General features: G+C 36.3%; 1 protein-coding gene across 4 annotated transcripts; it reads right to left on the bottom strand.

The window, feature by feature from the left end:
* On the bottom strand, positions 73-19499 carry LOC18776933. Of its 4 annotated transcripts, none has more exons than XM_020563976.1 (23): positions 19345-19499; positions 16733-17758; positions 15877-15992; positions 15298-15506; positions 13104-13223; positions 12259-12387; positions 12023-12148; positions 11357-11412; positions 11157-11256; positions 10400-10517; positions 10115-10324; positions 9166-9493; positions 7703-7796; positions 6306-6414; positions 5883-6148; positions 5636-5760; positions 5020-5254; positions 2947-3135; positions 2581-2858; positions 1945-2152; positions 1619-1858; positions 1082-1167; positions 73-402 (listed from the first exon to the last, which is right to left on the bottom strand). In XM_020563976.1, the coding sequence occupies exons 2-23, from the start codon at positions 17572-17574 to the stop codon at positions 285-287; spliced, it is 4302 nt and encodes a 1433-aa protein (XP_020419565.1). In that variant the 5' UTR covers positions 17575-17758; positions 19345-19499; the 3' UTR covers positions 73-284. The 4 variants fall into 4 exon arrangements, with proteins under 4 accessions (XP_020419565.1, XP_020419564.1, XP_020419563.1 ...); XM_020563975.1 differs by having other exon boundaries at positions 310-624; positions 16733-17764; XM_020563974.1 differs by having other exon boundaries at positions 310-624.

Here is a 19739-nt window from a genome sequence, read left to right as displayed (position 1 = left end):
AATTTGAATGCACAAGAGAAAATTACACTTGTATGTGTGTGCATGCATGAGCTTTTGTGGATGAAGACATGACAGATAAAAAGACAGATCTATCCTTTATATATTAGAAATAATGAAAATGTTCGCATTACAATAATTTCTGGTGAAAAATGATTGAATCTAATCTCTATCTTCCTTACTGTGCTCTAAAGTTTTACAATCTACTTGCCTCTCTGAGTACAATGGAGGAAAGCTGCACCTATAACTAATGCATGTATACAGCTCTGAACATATTTACAAAAACATCAGCCACACCGATGCCAAAGCAAAACATAAAGGCAAAGCAGCCACACCGATGCCAAAGCAAAACATAAAGGCAAAGCAGCCACTCCGGTGCCAAAGCAGAACATAAAGGCCTCTTTCCTGACACCACAAGAGCACGAAAGCTTTAGAACTGTTGTCATTTATATTTCGTTTACTTTTTCTTACGTTCCAGATTCGTGTGCCCAAAACGCATCCGGATCTGGGAAAAATAGAGAATGATCTTGGATTTCTAAATTTGCTATGTGCCAGTCCACAAACAGCGCCTGCATTAACTTGAATAGCAGAAGAATGGATGGTAAAAGCCACCACTTATCATCATCCCTGGAGCACGTACAGTTCAGAAGCATATAACGTGTACGAAAGATGCAATGTCACATGTACAAAATAATTTCATAATTAGTTTTAAGAGAGGATTAATTTCTTTTTAGCCCTTAATTATCAGCAACAAAAAGGAGAAGGATCCTTCTTCAATAAATATAAAAGGGATTAGCCTTTTTAAAACATATTACAGAACAGCTTAATAACAAATACTGACAAGAGACTAGAGTTCAAGAACCTAGAACCAAAAATAGTTCAATCAGCATGTACAGGTAAAGGTCACTCCAACACACTCTAAAGAACTCTACACTGGTTTGGCTCTCTGCAAAAACTGGTTTTCACCTCATGTTTGCCACTCTATGCATGTATTTTTACAGGCACATTAACATGACTAACAAGCAGCAGTTAGTTCCATCCAAAGAATCTTATTATTTCCTTCAAGGTGGACAGGAGGCCTCACCTTCTAGTGTTCCATGTATTTGACTTGTGAGGTGGCTGGAAAAATGAAAATCCATAATGTAAAATGCCGCACATGAAAGCAACCACCTGCAGAGTTCAAAATTAATTACATAACTCGACAGTAATAGTTGAGTGGGGAGATCTAGATGTCGAAACATTTGAGCTGCTTCAGGAGAGGATCCCCAATTTTCTTTTCAAGAAATTGGACAGTTTGTGGGGCCCACCTTGCACTATAGTTCAAAGGTCTGAACCGTCTTATTTTTCGATACTCAACACATATGCTCACAATTTTAGAATGCGTCACTACCCTACCCCCTCCACCACATACTGGTGCTAGAACATAAGCATGGTGAGTAATGACCGCAAAAAGCATGGTGAGTTCAACCGAACTCCCCGCTTAGAGATTATTGGTTATGGGCAACTATGAATATAGAAATAGCTCTAAGTCTCATGCATATCCATAAGTTGTTCCTAACTTGTAATTGAAATTTCAAAAAGCAATTATGCTAAAGCATATTTCAAGCGCTGTATAACTTACAATATTAGAAAGCGATGTAGCATTCCACAATGCATATACACGAGCTAGTGAAGCTCTTCTAAGTTCCTTACTGAATAAGGCATTCAATCCAGCAAGGAAGGGAGAGAGAAGGGATAAAGGAAGTATGAGCAAGACAGCAAGGAAAGCCCCAAGAGATATCCAATAGAATTCAAGTAACATAAGAATGGTGACAGAAAGATCTTCTAACAGCATGAAACTTATCAGCAGCAGCAGGGTGTCCTGAAACATACATTTATATTATATCTTGAATGACATCGGAATTGTGCCTATTTTAAATACAATTAAAAAAAATCTAATTGAAGTACCTGACGACCAACAGGTCTTGTATTGTGCAGTAAGAGAGAGAGTGGAAAGAGGAAATCCCTTTTATAATCCAAAGATCTCAAGGTAGTATGATTTATAAGACCTCCATTAATTCCTCCAGTTATCCTTTTAACAGATAATGCATGACCTACAAATGGCCAATTTTGCTGCATCTGCTTTGAACATTTTCTTGTGCATGCAGCATTGGACCTGATTTTAGATAAAGAATTAACAAATTAGTCAATAATCATTATGCTAAACAATACATGCAGGGTTCAGGAATCAATCACTTGTGCATTCTAAGGGTTCAAGCTGCTATATTTTCTAGCCCCAAAAGGATATCAGTGCAGTCAGACGTTTATGCCTATAACAATAACGAAAAAAGAAGGGAACAGAAAAGGAAAAAATAAAAAACTTCTTTGTTTTTATCCATGCCATGCAAGTCTTACAAGTTTGAAAACATTCTTAATGGACACTATCATTCTTAATTGGTTGTAGAAACACTATGTTAAAATGGAAAAATGGATAAGCCCATCACACTTGTTTTGAAGCATGCAAAAATTGGAGGTCCAGGGTGTGTATGAGCAATCAACAGATGCTCTTAAAAAAGAAATGTAAGTGCAAATAATCAAAGTTACCTTGGTAGCTCGTTATCCCCCATATCAGACTGGTGCAGACTTTGAAGTGGATAATCCCCAACCACTACCAATATTCCCAGCTGATAATAACCAGAGGCTGTTGCTTGAAACCACCCAAGCTCAACTCTAACTCCATGAAACACAAGTTGAGGGTTTGCATGGCTATTTATCCAATTAATCACAGGAATTAGGTGAGAACGGATAGATCCATGCCTCACCATCCTCAACTGAGCATTCAAACCAGCAACCAAATGATTCCAAACAGTTTCTGGGACATGCTGAGAATAGAATGACATGACTTACATCGGATATGTATAACAAAATAATAATCAGTAGGTTACTTAAGTATCACGTGAAACTACAGACCTGGCCAAGGAGGTTGGTCAACAACGTATCATTGTGAAGATTATAAGGTGACATATAGCTGCCATCACCACCAAAAATTATGCACATGGGGAACCTCTTCTGTATGATTGATACCATATCTAGACGCTTCTCATCACCACCAAGGAAAAAATCAATATATGCCAACATTAAGTCTGGTGTTGCTCCAACCTGCATCAATTTCAATTATGAAGATAAGACAGAGAAGAAAATTAACATATCATTCAATACCTGTGAAGAAAACTCAACTTTATGAATTGCTAGAAACTATTATTTTTCGGTAAGTAAAATTTACGTCAAGAAAAGGATACTATGGTATGCAGTAAGTGTCCAAAGTACCCAAAACAGGAAAAATTGAAAAAAGAAACAACAAACCCTAAACCTTCCAAAGGAAATTTGACAAAGTAGAAAAGGAAATGCAACCCTCTCATCCATTCAAAAAGAGACCTTGATAGCAACAGTTCATTGATTCAATGTTTGTTTTTACACCATAAAACGTTCATCTCTTTTCCTCCCCTCTTCCAAACAATCTACATAACAAAAGAGGCATAACCTTTCAAACCTCCTACTTCTGTATTCCACCAGCCCACCCAGTCCAACAAGAATGCAATTACGGACTAAGGCATAGCCATGTGAACTCCAAACATTTTCTGTTCAACAATTGCGGCCTATGAGGTTTGAACTCAAAACCTCCAGCAAAGTGGAGATTAATGCCACTCAATGTGTTCAGAGGCGAATGCACCTAATGCGAGGCATTTTGGGTCTTGCAAGACAAGATGTAAGCCTTGCGGCATAAGACTTTCAAATTATTATTATTTTTTAAAAACTTCTACACAAATAATATATATGAAGAAAAAAAACATATTAATAGTCATTCATAAAACATATGATATTTAAGATCATCCAACTTAAATAAGAATCCCAACAATAATAATGATCAACCAATAAGATCATTGACAAAAACATAAAAAGCAGCTCCAAAAGAGAGAATACGCTTACCTATCCAAATCCTCATCAATAAGACCTCATTCAAGCTAATATCACTATCATCTTTATCTAAGGAATCAACGTGGGATGGTAATTGTCCATTACCAGGAGGCAGAATGCTTCTTCTTTCCACATTGCTTTTTATTTTTTAAGTTACCCCTTCCAAATGGTATCGTTCTGGAGTGGGAAATTTTTTTTTTTTCATTTATAAAGCCCAAAAGGCTTATGCCTTTCAGTACTTTTGTGAAACAATGGAGCTTCTGGGTTGTTTCCATTGCACCTTGCTATGAGGTGTGCCCGCTCCTTTGAAAACATTGATGCCACTAGAACAAACAGTCATTGGCAACTGAATTTTAATAATTATTTTTGTAGTAGCCTAACACAACAGTACTTGCTCCGTTGTTCACTACCAAGGATAACATTTATGTGGCTTGGTAATCATACTGGGTTAATAACAACACTTTATGACATGTAAACTGTGTTATAATCACCTGTTAAGCTTTTCTATTTCGTCAGAATAATAACCTGCCAACTGAACACATTATCTTCTTTCATCTTTTTCTTTTTGGCAAAACTTTCACAACAAATAAACTACTGTAATTTATTTTCATTTTCAGACCTTGTACCATTTTCTTTTTTTCACCAGTGAATGAAACTTTTGCCAATGCTTGATTGGCAAGAAGTAGTGAAAGGAATGAGTTCTTGGCAAGAGTGGCATGAAATTGATGTCTGTGTCACCCATTATCGGGATATGTCACACATATAGCATAAAAGTGGAACGTGCATGCGTCTTGCAATTAGAGAAACAGGAATACATTGAAACTGTCCACATTAGAGATGGATGTATAAAGCAAGATAGTAAAAGGTCCACACTTAGTTGATGGTATTAAATTGCATTTTATAAATTCATCTATTTTAAGATGCCACCATATGTAAATTGTCTACTCCAAATAGAACCTCAGAAACCTACCAAGTATGAATATGAAGCTTGACAATGATTGATTGCGATAATAAGTGTAATTACAAAATTGAAAAACTGGGAAGGAAATTTAGTAGAAAGAGTAAAACCTTCATCCCTTTGTACAAGGCTCGAGATCTGCAAGAGCGAAGACATGAATGGTCATATTCAGACTTCACATATTCCTGAAGGCGATGAACTTTATTTCTTTGCCGCCACTGTTTCCAGGACCAGGAACAAGGGTACGCGAGAACTGAAAGTATACTATGCACAGACCCTTCCCACCAATCATATGCAGCAACAGAATTGATCTCATCAATAAATCTGTTAAATGCATCTTCATATCTGTAACCCAAAAAAGGGGTTGCAAAAACAAACAAATATTGTTACATATTAGACAGAACAAGCATATGCAAACCTAAGTGGTGCTTTCCATTAAACCATTATCTTGGACTAACAATTAACTAATTATATTAGTTCTAAGAGAACATGCGTTCTTTTTTAAGGCAAACAGTATCTTGGAAGAAAAACTTTCAAACCAAATTATTAGAACCAACAGGTTAGATAAGTTTTCTTGGTTTCAGGTGCACTGACATCAATGGCCAATACCTAATCACATATGCTAATCCAAAATATCACTGTCATATTCCTTAAAAAAAATATCACTGTCATATTAGCATCCAATTGTAATATCGCATAGACTTCTAAGTTCAGTAATTTTCTTACACAATTTCAATGATTGCATTAGGAGGAGAGTAAGGAAGATGCCATGGTTCTCTGAAAGTATTAGGACCCATGAAGTACATTCGATGAACATGGCTTTGAGTTTCTTCAACTCTGGTTCCCCGTACCTAAGTTATTATTATTTACAAAATAAAAAATAAACATGTCAAAAATTGTCAAAAATTCTGCAAGGCAATCAAATCATAGCTGTGGAAGCATAATTTGAAATAAAGGAATACTTGTTGTATACCTCAGATAGGGAAAGAAGACATGGGAATTGATGATGACTGTGCTGTTCAATTGAACCAGCCCTGTGATATGAACATGAACCAACCAATTTGATTCTCAAAGTCCTCAGTAACAAAGCCAGAACCACCAAAACGCATGACAATAAAATTGCAAAAGGCCAGGGCCCCCCGAAAGTATACAAAAGCTCCTCGAGAGGTGTGTAGCATTTTGGCATCCTATAATTGTCAGATACACATTTATAGGGACATGATGGCTGAGTCACCCCGCCTACAGCAAGGGTGCACCTTTTCGTGAGATGAGAGCCAATATTAAAATAAAACAAAAAACTACATTTGAGAACAGAGAGAGAGAGAGAGAGAGAGAGAGAGAGAGAGAGAGAGAGAGAGAATCAAACATAAAAGATAAAATATGTTCATCAAAATACCTCGCACATAGATGAACTCAGCACGACTTGGAAGAAGATCAACAGAACAAGGAATACAAAGATGTGCATCAGAACCATCAACATTTTTGAATGTGCCAACAGGGCATTCCTGTAACAGAACGCAATTCTCAAAAACCTTAAAAAAGAAAGAAAACGAAAACAGATATAGCAGATATACCTCACAATGATCAAACAGGATATTAATAATAACAGGATAACCTTTTAAAATGAGAATTTGTTTATGTTGCAAAGACTCTAAGTGGCTTCCCCTCTAGTGTTTTGGCCAGCACCACTTTGGTGGACGGAAAGATAGGAAGAAGGATTTAGACTTGCATGGAACCCAATTCAATCAATAATGAAATTCTTAGATATAAGAAATGTTCTGCAACATGGACGCCCAGCCCAACTCTGTCCAAGGGTTCAATCAATTCCTTAATGATGTCTTGACTGACTTCAAACTGAAAGGGCAGGGGCCAATAGTATAGGAAAGGAGTCCAAGAAGAAGGTCAAGCCTGAGGTCAAGAAAAAGACCCTGCTGTTTATGTTGCAAAGACTCTAAGTGGCTTCCCCTCAAGTGTTTTGGCCAGCACCACTTTGGTGGACGGAAAGATAGGAAGAAGGATTTAGACTTGCATGGAACCCAATTTAATCAATAATGAAATTCTTGGATGTAAGAAATGTTTGTAACACGGACGCCCAGCCCAACTCCATCCAAGGGTTCAATCAATTCCTTAATTATGTCTTGACTGACTTCAAACAGGAAGGGCAGGGGCCAAAAGTATAGGAAAGGAGTCCAAGAAGAAGTCAAGCCTGAAGTCAAGAAAAAGACCCTGCTGTTTGTCCTGTCTGTCAGTAGTGGTTTCTTTGAATTTCTTTGTACACAGACATAGTGGCACATAGGATGTGGGTGTTTTTTGAGGTCCAAGGTTCAAGATAGGAGAAATGCAAAACCCAAATATTCTTTAAGTGAGTCCTATTGGTTCAGATATTGACAACACCAACCAACTTTGATGAGTTATACAGATATTGACTCGATCAAACCCACACAAAGGTGGCACGCTGGTCCAATCTGACCGGTTCGGCTCAGGCCAGTTTAGTGAGGTTGGAAAGCAAAATTCCCACCGTAAAGAAAACTTTATACTAAACCGGAATTAAGCAACAAAAACAGAAACTCACAGAGGTTGTTTCAAAGCACAGTGAGACCAATTGAAGCATGGAATGAAACAAGCATATTGGGCCTAACTTAAATAGCTGACACAACCATTTTACACCACAAACTGATGCATACATTGAAATAAAGGGTAGCGAGAACGTGCACAGGTTTCTATGTTTGATACCACAACCATTTATACTAGAAAAGAGACATATTCCACTATGAAATACCAAATGAAAATTACCTTGCAGAAGGTTCCATAAAGGCCCTTTGGGCATTTTTTCCCAGTGATAGTTCCATCGCTTCCATGATGACCTCCATCATCCCCAGCACCTCCACTAACAGAGATCAGCAAGAAATTAAATTTCCATTATTGAGTTCTTTTCATACTACGGCTTATTAAGAAAATAAAAGAAAAAGCTATTCAAGTAACATTTGTTGCAAGATGAGAATTCTACACTCAACCATACTTAGCCCAGTAGGCTTAAAAGAACAGTCTGTATGTGGTCTGACAAAAACTTAAAAGATAACATTTGAAAATTAAAAAAGAAAAGCAAGTTTGCAGATATTTTTAGTATAGATTAAGAGGACAACCAAATGATGGGTTTTTCGGTAAAAAGTTTTTGATTATTTATAATAAGTTATTCTTCTGAAGATGGGATAATGAGAATATCCATACTTTTGTGACAATTTCAAGCTCTCAAGGTAAAGGATTTGCTAAGAATACAATTCAAATCTAGAAACAATTTGTTAGCAAATATGGGGATGAGGTATGATATGCCAATTTCATAAGAAATGGAAGGCATGAACTATCATGTGCAATAACCCCATCAGAATCATGTAGACAGAAAATCAGATTGAAACCTAAAAGCAGATGTCAACATGATCTTCTCTTTCATCATAAAGACTATCATTCTATAAATGCTTAATCAACTAAAATACTATGTTTGATAAGAAATATTTTCTTCTTCTTCTTTTTTATTTTTTATTTTTATAAATTCGGTAATTTACTTTTATTTTCTGCTTGGGAGAAAGATTGTCACTGTATTTGATACTCGTGTTCTATCTTGTATCATCATGCCCCCACCAGGGAAAGTTCCTTGGTCAAATAGGTAATGTAAACTCTTCTTTTATACTAGCAAGTTGGTGTCGAAGCAGTAGTAGAAAGGGTGCTCTATTGGTTTTGGTCAACTCAGACTGTTACCATTAGTAATTAGCAACCTAATCAAATTGATAGTAATAGCTAAGGTGCTAGTGATAGTCTTCAGAACAGAAAACCAGGTACATGTCAAAATCAATGCATACTCTTAGCCATTTAATTCCCATGACCAAGGGTAATGATGGAAATAAAAAACTGAGAAACTACAATATCAGACAAACTTTTTTACATTTTATTATTTTGAAAATCAGTAACATGATTGAATGGTTGAATAAGCCTCTCTGAGGAAAGTATTCTCTTTATTGCAATTGTATAAGGAATTTCTGCATTTTATAAAAGTCCCTAGAGCATCTGGCATTCAAAATCATGCACAACAATTGGGTACGGAAGTGATAGTGTATCAAGAAAATGTTTTACAAATATATTTGACCAAAAAGCTGGAAAACGCATCTTAATGTGTTGATTCCCCATATCCAAAAAGGATATTCAAAGAACTGATAGCAGCACAATCTTATATTTATGAAAATTATAAAGACACCAAATCATACCTGCTGTTAATGGAGCCACTTATACTAGCAACCGGAACATATTCATCCTCAAAATCTATCTTAGACCAATGAAAATGAACTCTTCCACCCCCACCCCCACCTCCACCAAGAGGACCACCTTTGCCCCCAGCAACAGATAAAGATGAATTCTGTGCAAGTAATCCAAGCTCTTGAAGGAAAATAAGGATTGTCCCACCTGAACCTCCACCAAGTCCGCCAATCAAAGTACCATTACCATTTCTAGCTGCTTTATGAAAGCTTTGACCATCAGCACTCAATGTTCCAAAGACATCAAGCTTTAAGAGTGGCCACTGGATGGATCCCATCACTAACCAGCATGAAAATGGGTGTAAGTATGACCCAAGTATAATGTCAAATATATTTAAATTAGTAATTCATAGTTGCAGCCACTTGGTTTTTGTTCATAAGCAGTACAATACCCAATTGCATGTCACTAGAAAACATTGTTCCCACTAAAGGGGGTTCTGGAAGAGCATAAATTTGACATTTTTATATTAAGCAACTTAGAAAGTTGAATAAGGTTACGCTTACCTGTACAAGACTTTTATTATTGGAGTTGAATATTTCCCGTAGTTACTGGTTTCTAAAACAACTGTCTTCCTTTTTCTTTTTCCAGTGCAAGAATAAAGGGTGGTTTTGAAATTGCTTAGTTACAAAGTTTGCTGGTTTACTACTATTGCCAAAAACTTAAGTGCTGCATTGTGGGCCAACAATAATTTTATATTCTAACACTCCCCTCACATATAGGCGTCTTTCCACAACACCTGAGCCCAACATGTGAAGTTCAGCTTGTGTTGGGAGGTTGCAATAGCAGTGAGTTGAAGTCAAGATTTCATGACACTATGAAAAAGTTAGCTGGTTTACCACAATTCTCAAAATTTAAGCCATAGATGTGTGCCAACAATTTTTTATATGTTCGAAAACTTACCAATCATTCCCCCTCCAACCACATTCCCATATGACGGACTGGGACCCTCAGCTCCACTCCCCAATTCACATGGGAGATCAGCATTGCCATATTCATTACCACCATTGCACACCCTCCCATTAAAGTATCCAGAGCCCCCTCTTCCCCCGTGTCCAGCACCACTACCAGCTCCATTTGAAAAGTTTCCACTTCCAATACCTTTACTGCAACCTGAAAATAGATGGTTTTGATTTAATCAAATGCGTAAAACATTTCACATCTTAGCTCTAGAATAACCTCCTTTACCTAGTTCTGATGCAGTGATCAGGCCATTATTATCTACAATAATAGTCCTCGCCCTGTGGATGTGAATTACACTTCCCTTCACGACACCATCAACAAGAAGGTCCTCAACACGACAAATCTGTAAAATGTGAAACACAAATATACTTTGAACAACAATAACGGTGAACCCACTAGTTGATACTTCTATGGGTAATCAACCGGTCAGAAAGAGTTGATTTCAATCAAGAGTTGAAGCCACAAATTGAAGAAAGAAACCAACATAAAAGAAAGTTTTGGTAGTGGTAAAACTCATGATCAGCATCCAGACTAGAAATGGAAGTCCAGGAAAACTTAGACCAGTCTCCTGCTTTATAATTATCAAAAGAAAAAAGAAAAATTGAAATGGGAATAGCTCTTGCAGGTTGTCCAACTGTATACAATTTGGAAAAGCCACACAAAATAACCTTATAATTTAGATTATGAACCCATGAAACTTAACATACTAATAAGATAAGCCAACAGGAAGGTTACATTCCAAGCAGAAACTAATTTTCTATGATTGCTATCTAATTGACTAGAAGTCTAATTTGACAAAAGAGAAAAACAAAAACCAAATTTACTAGAAGTCTACGGCATACATAAAATAAAAACTTCGTACCTTACACATTAAAAATAAATCATGCTTAAGAAAATAATTAAAATTACAATAAAGCAGGTATTCTGTTCCAATATGCTTTAGCATCTCGCCATAAATCTCTAATTAAATTCTTAATCTTACTTGAAGTGAAAAGGAGAGTGTATAATTAACATGGCAATCATCCGGTGGAGTAATCAAATCCAATGGACATGCTTGACTCTCACAAAGCAATTTTGTAACCCTACAAAATTGAATTCACACCGAAAAAAAAAAAAGTCAAAAAAATTATCAGGGAAGAAAACACAAGCACAGAGGAACAAGACCCTAAACTTCATACTCACACATTTCTGTTAGCATCATCATCCAATGGAGCCTGAAGTAAAGAACCAGCACCAACCTGTTGTAAGAAGTATGAAAACTTGTAAAGCAGTTTGTCCAAATGGAATTCTACAGTTTCACTACCAAAAAAAGGAAATCCAGGGCAAAGTAACAGCAGAATAGGTTACAAATAGATCCATTTTGGCCAGAATTAAAGAAAAAAAACTGAGCCACCAGAAAGAAACATACAATAGTTACTGATAGCCGAAATGTCACATTCCAAAAACATATAAACAAAAACTTCTCGGGTAGTTTAGAATTGTATAAAAATTTAAACGCATTAGTGGAATCAGTCACTGTGGTAGTTGTATGTTCTGAAAATGTCATGCAATGCTATCAGAAGACAAAAGATAAGATGTGATGATGAAATGATGACAACAAAGAAATAATGTGTAAGTATAATTTTTTCATAGTTGTCAAAAACCCATGGGCAAACAGGATTTATTTTTCAAATCTACGAGCTCTTGCTATTTTCAAATCAGCATTGAGGCAATTAGAAATAAATTATCTTTTTCAAAAGAAACGAACTTCTATTGAAGAAAACTAAAAGGATACAGCAGAAGTGGCCAAGAAGGTCACAGAACAAAACAGCTAAAACATCTAACACTACAAGAGAGACAAAGGCTTACAGTGATGTTATAAAAGAGAGACAAGGAGAGCCTCTGGGCTTTTATTGCATCACCATGACCAGTCAACTTCAGTAGTCCCTGGCCATATACACCCAAGTTTGTATTTGAACTAATGACAGAGTTTTGCTGCAAAACACAATGTATCAACTCTGCTTTTCAACTACCAAGAACAGGCGAAAGGTTTAAAATACAATGAGTACTAAATATAAATAAGGATGAGGTTCAGACCATCATACCCTCAGAACAATCAGATTCCTGACTTCAAGGACTGAAGCAGTAACAATGGGATTTCCACCACCATCTATTTGAATTTTGGAGTTCCACATGAGTAACATCTTGACAGCGACTCTAAATGCACCAAAAACCTTCATTTATATTAAAATACCTTTTTTAGACTCTTTACAGAAAATAACAGAAACTTCAGAGCCTGGAATTAGAATTCTACAAAGATCCCACAGCACCAACCCGCCAAGTTATTTTATATCAAAGTAGCACCTCATACGTTCTAAATTCTTGAACAAAAAGAAAAGCAACGAACAAACGGTAAACTCTCAATTAGTTCATGAATAGCACTCTTGAGTAAGCTTATACCACAGGCAAACATGATTATTCAATAGCTCCAGGAAGATATGCCGATTTCAAACAGAAAAATCTAATGAAACAACGTAGAACAACCACCTAGAACGGGTTTAACCTACAACTAGCCAGAGGAAGTTGGATCCTTCATCGAGGAAATCCCTAGGGTAATCCTATTGCTTTTGACTTTTTTGATTAGGTACCATAAAGAAGTTCATGTTGGTGAAATTTCGAAGAACCACAAAAAAGTTTGAACTTGAGTTCAGCCTTGAAATGTATGTGTGTGATCCTCATCTTTCCCAGGAAGCTTGAGCTTTGGTTCAAGCGCATCCATAATTATTCAGTTCAAGCTTGATTGAGATTTGATGAAACCAAGCTCAAACAAGTTAGACAATGACTCTGTCTCACCTTCCTTGGCTTGATTGCATCAAGGGTTTAGACAATTGCTTGCACTAAGAACATTGATAAATAGAAAGGAAAATGAAATGCTCTGATAGCTGCTTGCCTTTATGATGGAATCACTCATCAGAAGTTCTTCAGCAACAAGCTCAAATTCTGAAATTGGATACTCGGACAATCCAAAGATGATGCTGCCCCCACGGTATAGACTAATTTGGCCTCTCACCTTCACAATCAAAGGGGATGCACACAAAAAATAAGTGCATGTATCTTCTGGATAGAGCATACAAAATGAAGGAATTCACTTAAAGAAATAAAAAAGATAAAACATGTAATACTTGTAAATCCATCACTTCTTGACCAATTCTATGGTAGTGCCACGGTACTTCTAACATGACAGAAACATATCCCATAGAAAGAAAGGACTGTTTTTCAAGTTCTTAGTTCCAAATTTTAAATGTCTACAAAATGAAGCACTTTTATGTTTAGAAAGGACAATGTATAAGATCACCAAAATACAAGTGTTTTCAAAACCTCTTCAATACCTATTGCAACTTAGTCTTAAACACCCCACACCCTGTGTCCGACTTCATTGAATCAGGTCCATTGTCCCCTTCGCATAATTTCAATCAACACCTATAGTTTTAGTTCCCCAAGGCCACATTAAGCACTGTTCCCCACAGTTTTAAGTTCTCTATGCATCCATGGAAGCACTGCTGTATTAGGAGCTTAGCCTTCGATAATGGACCCAACTAGCAGGTTTAGGAAATACTATAAGTCTATAACTCCACAAAGAGGTCCCCAGAAAAACACAAAGGTACCTAAATTATATCATCTCCCTAAAAGTATCTTTCAACTTTAGATCAAGTACCATTTTCCTACAATATAAGTTAAAACTTGTGTAAAATATCTACAAGTGCAAAAGATAGCCAACCTTTCCATTTAAGTAGGATTGAACCTCGGAACTCCCCCTTCATCCTTATTCTTGAGATGAAGTACATTAGGCCCCAAAAGCCATTGAAGGTCAATAATAGCAATGGAAAATATTTCCTAACTTCATTCCTACTTGCAAACTTGATCAACAATAGCTAAACACACACACCTACGAAGGACTGATACTCCAAAAAAGTTAGATATGGAGTATCAGGTACAAATACACCCCCAATATGGCTGGATACACACCTGATATTCCAAATACATATCCGCTGGCTTCTTGGAAAGTTTTGACTTTGGGATATGGTAACGATATGCAACTGATACAATGTGGATACGCCTAGGATACAAGGTAGGAGTATTTGTGGAAAATTATAAAAGAAATAAGGGTCTGTAATTTAAATATAATAATAATAACAATAATTAAGGGTCGGTACAAGGAAAAAAACATAAATATAAATAAGAGCTGGGGCAAAAACTTCATTCAAGTGCATTATTGTCAATAAATGTATAAGGTCTCACACTATAGAGTGAGCATGATGCATGAACAATGGAATGGAATCAATAGATATTACTGTTATCTTTTCAAGGCATATAAAATACATATTTATATGTGCATTAATTAATTCTTGTATCCTTTACGTATCTGTATACTATTATTTAGAGATTTTTCATACAGCTGTATGTTATCATATCTTGTTTTCATGTTCATATAACTGAAACATACAACACACACATATGAAACCTTAAAACTCACCATTCATATCTGTTATCCAGATAGAGGTGATATTAGGCCCAAAGGCCATTGAAGTCAACAGTAACATAGTTAAGGGAATGGAGCCATTCTTACGATTAGTTAAGTTGCTGCAAAGATGCTGTAAAATTGCAGCACCATTTTGTATACCTAAACAAGTTCCCAGAAAAGTACAATGTAACGGGAATGCGGTTGGATTCTTCTTTGGTTGATCAATTAATATATTTCATTAAATTCTTCTACATATCCATTTTTTCCCGCTACTTTATTCCTTGAAAACCTAGAGAATATTACTATTCAACATCATAAATTATAAACAGCAAGGCTACATGAAATGCAGAAAATAGTTTCCCAAAGGATGCCTAGGAAAGAAAAAAGAAACAAATGGAAAACTTCATTTGAAATGCAGTAGTGTCCTGATTGGCATTTAAGATGACAAAACCGGTGCCATAATCAAGTCCATGCAACAGGGGAGATCCCACAATTAAATGTTATGAAGCCACATTTTTTGCAAAATATATTTGTCCAACCATGGCAAAAAGATTCTTTGCAGAAGTATAGAAATCAACTCATTAAAAATAATTAATTACTTGAGAAGACTAAATTTGCCAACCTGAACTCTGGTCCAAAGAAGTGGAACCAACACTTTTGCATTATTCTCCACAAAAACATGTGACCATAACGGGCTGGTAGGAAAGTCGAGCAAAGGGGTTTCAGTTTCTGTTGTGATATTGTCATTTCCAACCCTTAAACTAAGTAAATCGGCATTAAAGTATGTGCCAGCAGCTCCAGCATTCCCAGGACAACCGATACTCAAACCACCTGACATAATAAAACCATATTAAATTTCAAAGCTCCATTTTTCTAGAATAGCTTTGCAAAAGTACAGGCATGTTTCTAACAGAAAGAAACATATTCCAAGAAATATAGTCCAAGACTGCAGACAAAAAAAAATTAATCAATAAGTTGAAAATGTAAACGTAAACCTGCATTTATAAGTGTATATACTACGTGCATGGGAACTGATAATATTAGACTCAAAAAGATATATAGCAATAATCAGCATAACACAGATGTAACATAAGAACCATTAGATAAATATATTTAAGACTCTAACATAAGAACCAAATATATATCAAATTCAAAAATTGTTGCTACAACTACTAGATACAGATGTGTAATCAGTACAAACCATGTACAGTGACTTTTACATCTTCTTGTATGCTGTAACAATCAAGTGATAACCTTCCACCGCCACCTCCACCCCATCCTCTTCCACCAGCAGCACTTATGGTACCATATCCCTTCCTATGTCACAGGACAAAATGCAAGTAATTGAAGAAACTCAGAGAAGTTCTTTTAGTTTGAATACAATCTTCAAAGTAATTAAATGCATAAAAGTTTCAATTATTTATCCCCCAACTTTCTCAAGGAAAAAAAATGCAAGATTCCTTACCATAAGAAGAAAGAATGTTAATCCCATAAGGTACTGATGAACTGCTCATTGATTTGGAAACTGATATAACTTTAAACTGAAGGTGAAGTGTATGATAAATATGACAAACAATTTCTTCAGTATTAATGTAGCTCTATATGAATTCCAATACATTAGCATTTTCAGCTGTGTTCAACCTGTTGAGTGAAAGGTATGTGGGCTTTGGAGGTGGGAAGAGGGCTAAGGTATTATGGGGCTGAGGAGTTTTCAAATTTGGTGATTTGGATGTAAGGGAACAGAACAACTTTTGAAGGCAGAGGTGGAAGAGGTGTGGTCATACTTATGGTCTTTTTCTAAGCACTTTATGATGTTCCCCTTACTATAATTCACCTTGATTGGGCTGGATTTTTTTATTGAGTGTGGCTTTGTTTTATGCCTCTTGGTTTCTCTTTCCTAGGTCAACTATTGTCCTCCTTTTGCCATTGTGTTATTTTTCATAACTTTCTTTTCCCACTGAGGAAAAAAAGGCACCAAGCGTCTGAACCGGTTTGTACATCACCCACTCCCTAAAGAAAGTATAAGCATAATATCAAATTAAAAAGTATGTACTCACAACTTTACAGCATGTACAGAAATACTTCCACCAGATCCTCCTCCGCCAGTTGTCCCACCATCCCCCCCTTCTGCAGTTACAGACCCATTCATATACAGCATATCCTTCACTTGAAGCTTGACACGTCCTCCACCATTCCCTCCAAATGGAATTTTAGTAGATAAGCCCCTACCCTTACTCCCATAACTCCACGGCTCGGACAATGTTGACCACGTATAAACATCACCACCCCAAAAACTTGACTGATTATTTTTCAAGCAGGAAGCACCTCGGCCACCATGCCCTCCACCACCTCCATCATAGCCCACTGGAGTTCCACTAGTTTGAGAAGGCGGTAATCCACCCAAAGATGTTGTATTTATAGAAGAATTATATTCCATAGTCAGATTGGCAGCAGAAAAAACTACAGAACCAGCAACTATTGCAGCAAATTGACCAATTTTAACATTTCCTGACATATTAAATGTAATCATGCAGCCTTCAATTGGACAGACAATTGATACATGAGGGAGAATCTCCAGGTTTCCAGTACCATATATGTAAAGATCCGAACTGAAATTCAAGTTTGAGTTTAACAAGCATGTAGTATTGAATGATCCAACACCTTCCAGGTCCTCACAAGATACAGAATCATTTAACAGGGATGATAACTTTGTGACCTTATAAGTTGAGGTGCTTCTCTGAAAATCTTCTATTATATCTGAGCTGACATTGTGCAACCACTCTTCTGAACCATTGGCTGTGCTTCTGTACTTCCCTGAAGTAAGAGAAAGGGCAGATATCCAAACATGCCCCGCCAGAATGCAACACCAAAGGTACCATTTCATTTGTGAAGGAGGCATTACCACTCAGAGTGACAGAATACTAACGTTTCTGTCATATGCATCTGGATTGAATATAAATCTAACTTTTCAAGCCAGCCTCAGGAGGCAGTAAAGTCGCACACTTTTGACTGGAACATCAGGTTCCTCACATCATCTTCAGGAACATTGCCACTTCTACTGTGCATTAACATTGACTACTGTCCTGCAACTATGACCATTAAGTTAAATATGACCTTGGAATCAAGGAATGTAAAAATAGAATAAAATAAACAGGGGAACTTCAAACATATATTTTTCCCTCTTGTTTATTGGATAATAATCCAGTCCAAACCGAGTTGGTCAAAATGCATATGACCTACATTGCAATTGTCATGTTTAAACCTATATTTCCACTCACCCCTACTGCGTAACTCATCGTTATTCTTTGTTATCTGTATTTTCATATTTTACTGCTACAGAATCACAGCTTCACTGTGTCTGATCTACCTGCCACGCCATTTGCATTGTTTGAAACAAGCAATTCTGTTCAGCAGAATCCCCTAACAACGCTAGACGTGTGTTATTTTGTCCATAGAGAGCCGTCCCCGAAGCCTAAAGAACTGATGTAAATGGGAAACTGGATACTCTTCTTACAGAGTAAGTAAGGGACTGATGATACTCCAGTCCCCATTGTAGTCTAGATTTTTTTTTTTTTTTTTTTTTTGGAATAGAAACATTGTATTGATAATCAAGAGGAAAAATCCTCGGTCAAACAAGAAGACCAAAAATAAAGATTGTCTGACCATAGTAGTCTAGATTTTTAACGGCAAACCAACAGAAAGCCTATAGGATTATAGTTTAGAAATTGATATCTCAAATTATATTGATCATGGTTGGCCAGTCTCTTTTATAGTACACTATCAGTGACTCTCAACATACATTAATTACAAACTATTTTTAGTGTTTCTATAAAACATTGAATTTTTTTACCCAAAAAAACACCATTTCTGTCTTTTTCTGATATTTCTAAGTAATCCTTCAGTATCACAACTCCCTACTTGGTACATAATAGATACTAAAATATAAATGTAAAAAAAACTAAGAAGACTCTTTGACTATTGATTAAAGTCCAAAGTGCTTCGCATAAAAAACACTACTGCTTAATGCAATGACTGAGAGTAATTCTTGACTAAATTTACATCTTTCCTAAAACACATATATAGTTTTAATTACGTACAAATGCATTAGTTACAGTTACAGCACATTTCACCACGTTGGTTATGTTCAACCGCACTGGATAAACACTTTGCATAGTCATACTATAAGAGAAAAATCCTAGAATGTTATACTACCACTACATTCAATGCTTCTTTTTAAGCATTTTCCGAATCCCATCTTTTCCAAGATATCAACCCAAATTCAATATCCAGATACCAGTCTTTCCAATTAATCCCGCACCACAATTACAAACTTCAATTTCATTGACCAAAAAAGCATTTCTTAAACTAAAATAAAACCATCATGGTGCTAAAACAATCACTCACTTATGCAAGAAGCACACACACACACACACAAGCATTCAAAGCAACTGAAAATAGAAGGGCTTTCGACGATCCGTCGTTTCAGTTTCTGAAGTCGCATTTCTAACAAAGAAAATCCAGAAACAATCAACAAACTTTGCGTCACTATTGCCAAATACCAGCACGCCAAAATTCACAAAAAAAAAATTCCAACAAACGTAACTGCCACTGCAAAATTAAAATTTCCAAATTCAACACAATCGTTAAGCTAATGGCATGGAAAGTGTACCGTTTGGCAAGAGAGAAAACAGCAGAGGAAAATTCCACTGAATCAATTCAAAAGGAAGCTTCCGCTTTTTCTCTGTCTATCTGTGCGGGTCAGAAAATGGTATGTGCTTTGTCTCCTGGCTTCGCTTTTACTATTAAATTCTTTGCTTTAACTTTTCGTTCTTGAGTGGCAGAGTGAGTGAGCGAGTGAGTGAGTGAGAGAAAAGTCTCTGACGAGTCCAAGTCTCTCGAAGCTACGTCGTTTTCGATGAGCTGTACTTCGTAACAGATTTAGGCGTCTTTTCAGGGAGATCATGCTTATCTCTGTTTTAATTTTTAATTAAAACTTAAATAGTAATTTATCCCTTTAGCTACAATTGATTTGACAGTAACTTAATTAGTAATTCTATTGAAAAG

Source organism: Prunus persica, chromosome G5 (assembly GCF_000346465.2).
Source record: "Prunus persica cultivar Lovell chromosome G5, Prunus_persica_NCBIv2, whole genome shotgun sequence".
Taxonomy (NCBI): domain Eukaryota; kingdom Viridiplantae; phylum Streptophyta; class Magnoliopsida; order Rosales; family Rosaceae; genus Prunus; species Prunus persica.
The sequence above is the reverse complement of the archived record's forward strand: the minus strand, read 5'-3'. Positions and strand labels throughout refer to the sequence as shown.